Source organism: Gossypium hirsutum, chromosome A09, assembly GCF_007990345.1.
Source record: "Gossypium hirsutum isolate 1008001.06 chromosome A09, Gossypium_hirsutum_v2.1, whole genome shotgun sequence".
NCBI classification, from domain to species: domain Eukaryota; kingdom Viridiplantae; phylum Streptophyta; class Magnoliopsida; order Malvales; family Malvaceae; genus Gossypium; species Gossypium hirsutum.
This window is the reverse complement of record NC_053432.1, coordinates 75,363,747-75,373,099: the sequence shown is the minus strand read 5'-3', so window position 1 is coordinate 75,373,099 and position 9,353 is coordinate 75,363,747. Positions and strand designations below refer to the sequence as shown.

General features: G+C 30.3%; 1 protein-coding gene across 1 annotated transcript; it reads right to left on the bottom strand.

Moving 5' to 3' along the window:
- Nucleotides 1-7,481: 7,481 nt before the first annotated feature.
- Nucleotides 7,482-8,903, bottom strand: LOC121206208 (uncharacterized). The gene is made up of 2 exons (XM_041076779.1): nt 8,278-8,903; nt 7,482-8,178 (listed from the first exon to the last, which is right to left on the bottom strand). Exons 1-2 carry the CDS (start codon nt 8,473-8,475, stop codon nt 8,020-8,022), a joined length of 357 nt encoding a protein of 118 aa, XP_040932713.1. The 5' UTR covers nt 8,476-8,903; the 3' UTR covers nt 7,482-8,019.
- Between the last annotated feature and the right edge of the window lie 450 nt (nt 8,904-9,353).

The window sequence follows — 9,353 nt, the reverse complement described above, 5'->3', positions numbered from 1 at the left end:
TTTCTTGATTATGAAGCTTGAAAATTGAAGAAACCCTAGCTATGGAGGAGAGCAAAATTCGGCAGCAACTAAATGAGAAGATGGCCATTTTTGTGTTATTTTTCCCATTTTATGTCATTTAATATACAAATGACCAAAATGTCCTTACTACTAAACTTTCCAAAAATTTCATCCATGCCAATTTTTGTCCATAAACTTAGAAATTGGTCAAATTGTTATTTAAGACCTCCCAATTAATATTCCAAAGCAATTTCTTACTAAAAACTTCTAGAACACAAGTTTTACAAATTATTCGATTTAGTCCCTAATCTCAACTTAAGCGCTTAATGCATAGAATTTCATCACGAAATTTTCACTCAATCATGAAATCATATCATAAACCTCAAATTAATTATAAAACAATTATTTCTATCTCGAATTTGTGGTCACGAAACTACTATTTCGATTAGGCCCTAATTCGGGTTGTCACAGTTTTAATTTTGGGCAAAAAAATTTGTGCCCGGTTTTACATGTTGTGAATGTTTAAGTCCAATAACGCATCGAACCCTGTCCCAGCGCTGGATATGGGTAAGGGGTGTTACAGATAGTATGAGCTTCGAGATGATTAGGCTTGGAGGGTTCCGCAAGGTGACGATCCACAAGGGAAAGAAAACAATGAGAGTAAGCATATAGAATGCTTTGTAAGTTCATATGCAAAATACTACGCTTACCTTAATTTTACCTAAGCATTTAAAGCTACCTTAATTTGACATAACTTTGGCTAGAACATGGCACTCAAGACATCAACAAAGTGAGTAATAATGTATAACCAAAATCTTTAGATGCTACAAGTAACTTAACATACCAATTCATGTTACTTTCATATAACTTATCACATTGGTACATTCAATCCACAATCATAATATTATAACAAGTATGCATGATTCAAATAAACTACCGTTGCTATTAACAATCATAAAGATATATTATTTTCAATTCAATCCATTTAATGACTTTTCAATTTGGATGTTAAGTTCATTTTATCACATTTCAAAATTTCAATTTCACTTATATTGTTTTGCTCGATGAACCCTAGCAAACGGACTCGGATATACATGTAACTATACCACATCATGTGCTTGTCCGAGCTGAGTGTATTTATATGTATGGTTACACATTAGGTTACTTGTCCAAGCTAAACTTGTGTCATATAATACTCGAGAATCCGCAATGAATGCTGGATTTTGTTAACATCTGTAATAAATCCCGTGCAAGCGCGCACAAGACCTTATTGGCATACCAATCATATCTAACTCTTTACTAAGTTCACATGGGCGTTTTTTACACATAGAAGCATCACATTTCAATTTAGTCCAATTCTAACCTTTCATACCAATTCACAATTAATCAATTTATATTCAAAACATATATATATATCATCAAACATAAAATCACACATGACAACATAAAACATTAAATTTCATATGAACTTACTTGCTCAAAATGCAAAACAAGCTTGAGTGTCTAATATGCAATTTTTACTTTTCCCTTATTAGCTCCACTCGGATCTAAATCTTGATCTATATAATTATTTTATACAACTAATCAATGCCAAACATTTTCATATTATGTCATGATATGCATGAACCTATATAAATTTATTTTTTGATACCCCAAAAATTTTACATTTTATTTAATTTAGTCCCTGAACTTGAAATAATCATAACTTCTAATTTTTAGCTTTGGATTAAAATCCAATTTCACATATATTCATTAGAGACTCTCTACTTTCTATTCCTACCAAAATTTCATAAAATATTTACATTTTATTCAATTTGGTCTTTAATGTACGAAACTAACAATTAAGCTTTACAATCTAGTCGTTTTCTTAAACTAAGCTTAATTTTTAACAATTTCATACCAATTTCATCTAATTCTCAACAATGGAAACTTTTAAAAATTTTACCAATTTTATAAACCGATATATGGGCTAGCTAAATCAAGCTCTCATGACCTCAAATCTTTAAAAATTATAAGAAAAATGTTAGAAATTGCTTACTAATTAATGGTTGACTGATACGAAATTTTATTTAGGTTTTTTTCTTTTTGGGACCACAATGGAAGAACAAAGGTTGAAGAAGATGACACCACCCACTAACTTAACTTACATAGTTTAATTAAGGTTTAATTAACATAATCAAGTTTTAATTAGCTTAATTTAACAATTATTTAATTATAATGGAATATGGCATCATCATCCATTAACTTTAGTTTTATAATGGTTTATTAACCATTTTGGCCCTTTGGCTAACGATCTTTTGACTAATTGCAATTTAAGTCTCTAAGCCTTTTGTCAATTAAACACCTATAGCAGTTGAATTTTTTCAATTTAGTCCCTATACCTAAATTAACTATTTTATTGACAAAATTGATGGACTAAACATCAATATACTTTTATATTAATCCCGTAAATATTCATATTTAATATTTAAGGACTTGTTTTACTAAAATGGGGTTCCGAAACCGTATTTTTCTATACCATTGAAAATCAGGTTATTACATGAATAGAGTGTTCGATGAACAGTTCAATATCTATTTGTTTATGCTTATTTATCAAGTTAAATAAATTAATATGAACAAGATTTTGAGGCTCGTTTATTAAAGGAATCGAACACGAACAAAATTTGTTCAGTTCATTTATGTTAAGGAACAAATTTGCTTATATTTGTTTAAAGCTAGTTTAATAAAGCATTTAAAACTCATTTAAAATTTGTCTATTATTCTGTTGTTATATATTAATAAAATTATTATTGTTTGTGCACTTATTTTATTTAAATCTACTTATAAATATTTATATTTTATTATTTTATATATAAAAATAAGACATGTTTATTTATTGTTTGTCTGTTTATTATTCATGAACATTGTTTGTGAGCATGTTCAATTATATGTTCATGAACATATTCATTTAATATTCACAAACATTGTAATACCCCATACCCGTACCTGAGACCGGGATAGGATACGAGGCATTATCGAAATTTTCAGAATAATTTCAATTAATTTATATTATTTAGTATTCATGTTTCATGTAACATCCTTTTCATATATTTAATTCAAAATATCATATAAAATACGATACAATACTTAAATTTTCATATTTACATGCTCATTCAGGGTATCCGAACCTACCTGACTAAATTGCAGAAATACCAAGATTTAGGGGCATATTGGTAATTTACCATTTTCCCAAATTTCACCCAATCTTAAATTGATAATTTCATTCAATTTATTAATTTAGATAATGAAACAATTTATTCCCTTCAATTTAGTCATTTTTGATATTTTTACAAAAGTACCCCCTAAAGTTTTACTTTTATTCAATTTAGTCCATGAGCTTAAAACATGCAAATTAGCCATGCTAACTGAATATTCATATATATTTTCCCTCCTCCTCCTCTCCATTCCACATCCTTAATGTATATAACATTCTTGTAAGTACGATTTCACAATTTACTTATTAATGCTCACATCAAACTGTTCACACGAGTCATAGTCACTCAATTATTTATAATTCGAGCTACAGAGCTCAAAATTAAGATCCGTAAATTTTTCCTGAAACTAGACTCACATATCATTCCACCATAAAATTTTCAGAATTTTTAGTTTAGCCAATTAGTACAGTTTATTCATTTAAGTTTCCCCTGTTTCACTATCTACAGTTCTGACCTCTCTTCACTAAAAATTAATTATATCACAGTAAAAACTCGGATAATGTTCCCATTGATTTCTATTGAAAATAGACTCATTAAGAATTATAAGCATATAAATTTGAGACTCTAATTAATTTTCTCCAATTTTTAGTGATTTTCCAAAGTCAAAACAGGAGAACCCAAATTCATTCTAATATTGTCTCACAAAATTCATTATATCTCATAATTTACAAATCCATTGCTTACACCGTTTCTTCTATGAAAAACTAGACTCAATAAGATTTAATTTAATATTTTATTCATCTTCTAATTCGATTTATACAATTTATGGTGATTTTTCAAAGTTAGTCTACTGCTGCTGTCCAATATTATTTTAGTTCAAGATGTTTATTACCATTTTTCCTCTAAATTTCACAGGTCATACAATTCAGTCCTTGCTCAATTAGCCCATCTATTAAGATAATTTTTCTCAATTAACATTTTATTCCATCATTCTAAACTATTACACAACCTTTGAAAATCATAATTTTAACACTAAACCTTAATTCACAACTTTTTCACAATTAGGTCCTAAAATCAATTTCTATTGAAATTACTTGATAAAATCATCAAACAACAAAATCAAAGCTTCAAATTCATTTTATTTCATCATAAACAGCTAACACTTATCAATGATAGCTTTTAATTTTGTTTATAAAATCAAAAACTAATGAATTAAACACTTGGACCTAATTGTAAAAGTCACAAAAACATAAAAATCTCAAAGAAAAGGGCAAGAATTGAACTCACATATGTCAAAGTATGAAAAACCAGCAGCTTTATACCTCCCATGGCGTTTTTGCTGAAGAAAAATGATGATATCTCTAGATTTTTCAAATTTGTCTTGCTTTATATGTTTAATTTACAAAATTTCCCATTTTGCCCTTGTTTCTCCTTGTCTTTTTTGCTGATTTTCTTGCCAACCGTCCAGCCCATACAATTTGGGTCCAGTTTCCTTTTAAATCCCTCCTTTTTAATCACTTAAACTATTTAATCACAATTTAATAAATTTCGCACTATTTTCAATTTAGTTCTTTTTAATTAATTGACTAACCAAACGTTAAAACTTTCTAACGAAACTTTAATACTAACTTAATAACACTCCATAAATATTTATAAAAATATTTATGGCTCGGTTTGTAAGTCCGAGGTCTCGATACCTCGTTTTCAACCAAATTTACTTGATTAATTCTTTTAAAATCGCAAAATTCACTAATTAAAAATAATTCTTTTAAGTTCGCGCTTGGCCTATAATTATTATTTGTTAAAATTTCTAAACTTAATCGTCGGATTTAGTGATCTCGAATCACTGTTTCCGACACCACTGAAAAATTTAGCTGTTACAAACATGTTTCAAATGAACATGAATATGTGTAATTTTAAATAAATGAACACAGACACAATTTTGAAATTCTTAATGAACACGACTCAAACATAAACAAATTTAAAAATAAACAAACGAACATAAATAGTGGTTCATTCATGCAAGTTCGATTCATTTAGAACCCTACTTAAGCTTTTGAATTAGTTATCTTTGAACTTTTGAAAATTAAAATTCGAATTCTTGAATTTATTACATTATGAACTTGTTTAAATTATGAATTCATGTTGAATGACTTAAACGTAAACTTCCCACTTTATCATTTGAAAGGTCTCTCTTAGAATATAATTTTTTTTAAAAAATAAAAATAAAAATAACAAGAATTTATCTCTTTATTTATTATTTTTAATTAAGAGATAAAATAATTTTTTAAGAATATATTTGCTAATGAAACATTTGCTATTTTGCAGAATTTGTAGATTCCATAAACAAATGCGCCAATGAAACTATGAAAAATATGAACTATTAAAAGAGAGTTGTATGAAATAAAAAAAAAAACAAGAAAAGCGTGTAAGATTATTTGCTAATGTAACCATGTCTCTTTGTTCTAACCAATAAAATAAAGATTCTTTATCTTTTACACACTATTCATGTATCACATTTTTTTTAACATATCATTTGTGAATTATGATGTTTTATTTTTTATATTTTTATGTTATTCCGTTAAACCCATGAAAAATTCCTTTAATCTTTTAATTAGGCCCCTGGATTATATTGGGCTTCTAAGCTTAAAGCCGATTACAATGTGGGTTCCCTTCTAAGCGCTACCCCCAGAATTTGAGTACTTCTTAATTTAAAACTCTTGCCCAATCTCCACTCATTCACAAATTTTAACACTCTTGTATTATGCTCATACATTAACACTAAATCACATACGGGTACTTCGTTAAAAGTTTTAAAAATATAATAATAGTTAAAGGCCAATTATATTTTTTTCGATAGAAATTTACCGCATTATATTATTATTCAAAATATTATATCAACGTAGACTTAATAATATCATCTAATAATACACTTTGTACTAAAGTCTGAAAGTGCATCAAACAATTATAAATTCACAAGTCTCGTGTTTGCATACTTAGCCATGCAGTCGATTGCAACATTTTGGGTCATCGAAACATGACAAACTCGTACTTTCCAGTTACGCCCTAGCCATTGATGTATTAATCATAACTCCATCAACTTACTGTTAGCCGCACCATCGGCCTACAAGGACTCAACCAGAAGTGCGTTATCACACTCTAGTTCTATTTTCAAAAAGCTTTTTTTCCCATGCTACATATAACCCTTCCAACACAGATCTAGTCTCAATCTTGAAATTTGTGTCCCTACTGATTGTCATAGAGTAACCACATAACCAATTCGCATCATGATTTTTGAAAACTCCACCAATAAACTCATTCGAGTCATTTGTTGACATCGTCCCATTCATATTAAGCTTAATCCATCCTCTATCTAAAGGTGATCAATAACCGAGATGGATTAAAAAATCACATTGCATAACTCCTAGCAATGGGCCAATTATATTTGTTAACATATAATGTCACATACTTCATTGATAGTATATCACTATATTGACTTATGTGCTTTTAATGAATTATTTTAATTATAAAAACAAAATTAAAATTTATTACATAACAATTTTTAACTGTTAATATATATTAATGAGTGCCTAATGCAGTTTTTAAATAAGGTAATATTTATAAAAAAAATTATAATTGATTAAAGTATTAATTTGTTTGAGTTGGATAAAGTTATTTTAAAATACTAGTACTTAATTTTTTTTAATTGATGCTAGCCATAGTCGTAACGTAACGGAAGTATAGTTGTCCTGTTCGAGACTGGTTGAGAAACCAAACCAAACAAAGAAACATCCCCATGGGATAGTCTGCGACCGTGTTTTCATAGCTAGCATGGGACGACATGTTTAAAGCTGCCGCAGCGAAGAGCAAAATGATGGAACTGGGCAAAGTAAGAACTGTATTGCAAATAATAATGAAAAGGATGGATTCTGAAAAAAGAAGAAAAGGAAAAAAAAACCAGATTTCACGGTGATAGGATATGTTAAAACATGTGATTCGGGCCCAATTTTTTTTTTAACCCTTATTTGATAATCTCAAAACATGAATAATGCAAATGAAGACAAAACCCAGGATGGAACACGGAAAAAACAGATTTGGCTACTGTTAGAATGGAAGCTAACCTTTTGTTTTAACCCGCAACATGGTGGGACCGTACCGTCCTCATAATCTTGCCTTTTTTTTTTGTTTGCCTTATCTCTTCAACAATTAGGATGAACAAAAGATAAAAAAGATCCTATTTCTAGTTTCTTTTCAATTTACCTTACATACAAGTAGCTCAAAAATGGATCAGACAAAAAGAGCATTTGGCTCATCTTTATTTTTATATATATACTATCTAATTACAAACAAACTCTTCTTTTTGAACAATTGCATGAGCTAGGCAAGCTAATAGTTGTGCAGTTGTTTTTCTAGATTTACTTTTAGCATTCCTGCTGTACTACCGATGCAACGGTTCGAGCCCAACACTTGAGATGTTTCTTCATATCAGCAGCTGCAGACACCCTTGGTACTTTTAGATTCAGCAATGGTGAATCAGGTCTTTTTATCAGCCAAGCCTCTGATAAATACGGTCTTATAACACCACTTTCTTGCTTTTCTTGTTCAATATCATCATCATCATCATCATCATCATCTTTAGATACTTCATGTTCGTCAGCCGGAAGATTCGGTTGAGTTTTGAGAAATCCGAGTCTGAGCAAGCCTGGGACAACGTCAATCATTCTTGAATCCAAGTGTTCTTTCTTGAATATGAAACCTAGATCCATGAACCCTTTTACTTCTTCTAGTTCCAAATCTTCCAAGCTCTTACAACTCGTGGATTTTTTCAGTTTACCCCTAGTGAACGTGAAGTTGAGTGCCTGTGATTCCTTAGACGCTTTTCGGTTGATGGAGATGAGGAATGTGAACGACTTCTAGAGCTAACACTCCCTCTCCTTGCTCGTTTCTTCATTTCCTCTTCTTCTTCCTCATTTTTAGAATCGTCCTAGAATTAATATCACCATGAAAACAACAGCAAATGAACAACAAAACTTTGAGAAATACTGTATTTAAACATTGTTGAAGAGCGTAGGTTTATTATTACCGCTGGAGCTAATGGCTGATGATCAAAGAGAGGGCAAACAGGCGTTGAGATATTGTCTTCTGCAAGAGATGTTGCAGACGGGCTTGTAGGCGTAGCGATAGATTCCGAGTAGGGCTGCAGTGGTTGTAGGGGTTTAAGGGAAAATAGTGAAATGGGTTCTGGGAAAAGGATAATTTGGTGAAACCAAAGACGATCCATGGCTCCTATGAGACTTAAGGAGAGGTTGTCGGCCACGGCTAGTGAGAGTATTGGGAAGTGGGCGAGAGAGAGTGAGAGAGAGAGGTTCTTTAAAAGGAAAAATCTGAATTCTTATCTGTTATTGATGTTAAACAGGGTGTCGAGGTAGACAGTTAGTTGTGTGTTATTTAAGTTCGCTCAAATTAATTCAGATATTAAAATTTATCATTGAAATTAATTTTGGTTCAAAGTTAATAGATTTTGATTTTTAATTTATTATTTATGATTAGCCAAATGGGAATTCAATTACAAATTAAAGTTATTAAAATCACTTGTGGGAGGTAGGTTCTGTGGCGATAAAAGAATCTTAGGAAGAAAAAGAAAAGCATGGGAATATAGTAGAAAGTTGAAGTGATCATCAACCATGGAGAAGGGAGGATGTGGTCATCAACCTGGATTCCTCCAACTCCACATCTTTCACAAGCTAAAATTAGAGCCTTGGCCCCATGATGTGGATACTATTGGTTACATTAATATAAGGTCATTTTCTACCATAGGGTGCCTAATAGTGGCCCCAAAACAGTCACAACCAATCCGAAACAGATATGAACTCTCTTATTCCTTGTGTTTATAGTGGAGGAAAACACTCATGGCCTATTGTCTAGATCCTGCATCAAATATCGCTTTTAATTGAAGCTGTAATCTGTGACAAATCTTGAGGACTGGTAAAGTCCTTTAATTGTTAAAAATTTCCAACGATAAATCTAAGTTTTTATTATTAAAATGTATTAATTTCGAACTTAAAATATAAATTTATCGAAATTTAACTCAGTTAATTCATACAACTAAATGAAAGCAACATTATAATCTCATCATGTTAGAGTCATATATTTTAGACT